This window comes from Cicer arietinum, chromosome 3 (assembly GCF_000331145.2).
Source record: "Cicer arietinum cultivar CDC Frontier isolate Library 1 chromosome 3, Cicar.CDCFrontier_v2.0, whole genome shotgun sequence".
In the NCBI taxonomy this organism is placed as follows: Eukaryota; Viridiplantae; Streptophyta; class Magnoliopsida; order Fabales; family Fabaceae; genus Cicer; species Cicer arietinum.
The window spans coordinates 66,804,408-66,805,933 of record NC_021162.2 but is presented as its reverse complement, the minus strand read 5'-3'; the positions used below and the strand labels follow the sequence as shown (position 1 = coordinate 66,805,933).

The 1,526-nt window shown below is 31.8% G+C and overlaps 1 protein-coding gene across 1 annotated transcript in view; it reads right to left on the bottom strand.

Moving 5' to 3' along the window:
- Positions 1–482, bottom strand: part of LOC140919844 (uncharacterized) — a 2,666-nt gene extending 2,184 nt beyond the window's left edge. Inside the window, exon 1 of the mRNA XM_073366513.1 lies at positions 39–482. Within this exon, the coding sequence (XP_073222614.1) occupies positions 39–482 (444 nt within the window). The remainder of the gene's footprint in view (positions 1–38) is intronic.
- Positions 483–1,526: the final 1,044 nt, after the last annotated feature.

Here is a 1,526-nt window from a genome sequence, read left to right as displayed (position 1 = left end):
TTTGGTTTTACAAAGTTCTTTGTCATATCACCAAGTACATTTTTCTCATCTTGAGACAATCGGCCTAAGAAAGAGTGACCGGTTAGTTTTTTGGCCAATTCGTGGTTATGGAGACCACATATTACATGCAAATACCATCCATCACCAACACTTGATCGTGTTCCTCTCAATCTAAATGGACAATCACATTTTCTAGTCCAAGTACTCCTCGTAAGATTAGGATTCTTCCAAGGTCTATATTTACCACTTCTTTCACAACCAAGAATTAATTTTGTCTTTGTTCTTGGTCGTGCTGTCGCATTTTCAGATCTAAAAATCACAACAACAATTCCATTTTCCCTTCCAACATTTCTAGCCCATTTCAATAATTCATCTCGTGTATCAAACAGCATGCCGGTAGTAAACACATCAGTCAAATCAATCATAACAGGTTCAACTCTGTCATTCATAGCGTCAAAATTAGGTTCCACATCATCACACATTTCTTCAAAATCAGGATCCAAATCATCATACATTTCTTCAAAATCAGGTTCCAAACCTTCCAAACCTTCATACATTTCGTCACTGTTGTCTCCCCCTTCATCCATTTAACTGCATCCAATAAATTACATAAATATAACAACATAAAAATTCTTAACTCCTAAACACAATAATCAAAAAAAACTGTTGTCTCCCCCTTCATCCATTTAACTGCATCCAATAAATTACATAAATATAACAACATAAAAATTCTTAACTCCTAAACACAATAATCAAAAAAAAAAAATCCAAAATTTCTCACATTTACGTGAACTCAGTTCACGTATCCCATACGTGAATTGAATTCAAGTAAACATACGTGAACTCAGTTCACGTACGACTTAGATTTTACAAAATTTCATCCTTTACGTGAACTGAGTTCACATATGTGTACGTGTATTCAATTCATGTATGGGATACGTGAACTGAGTTCACGTAGGTAACATCAATTTTAAAACTTCATTGTTGTACGCAAACTTAATTCACGTATGTGTACGTAAACCTAATTCACGTACAATCTGAATTTTCTTAATTTCATCAAGTACGTGAATTGGTTTCATGTAGACATACGTGAACTAAGTTCACGTACGAAACCCAGATTTGAAAAAAAAATAACCAGCTCTAAAACACAACAAAATACATACCTAGTTGATTTGAATGATGAAGATGATGAAAATGATGAAGATGTTCAAAATGATTAAAGATTATTGAACATGAAATGTATCAAAATGATTGAAGAATATTGAAGAAGATTGAAGTTTGTAGGTAATGAAGATGAAGAAGATGAAGATAGAAAATGAGTGGTTAAAGTGAATATAGAAGGAAGGGTAGTTTGGGTATTTTGGGGTTTAAAAAAATTGAGGGGTGTGGGAAGCAAAATTGAAAAAAAATTACAAGAACCAAAATAAATAAATAAAATTATATTTATTAAGACCAAAAATATATTTAAACATTTTTCATTAATATAAAATTGTTATACACATGTAATATATGTCCATTAATATTCC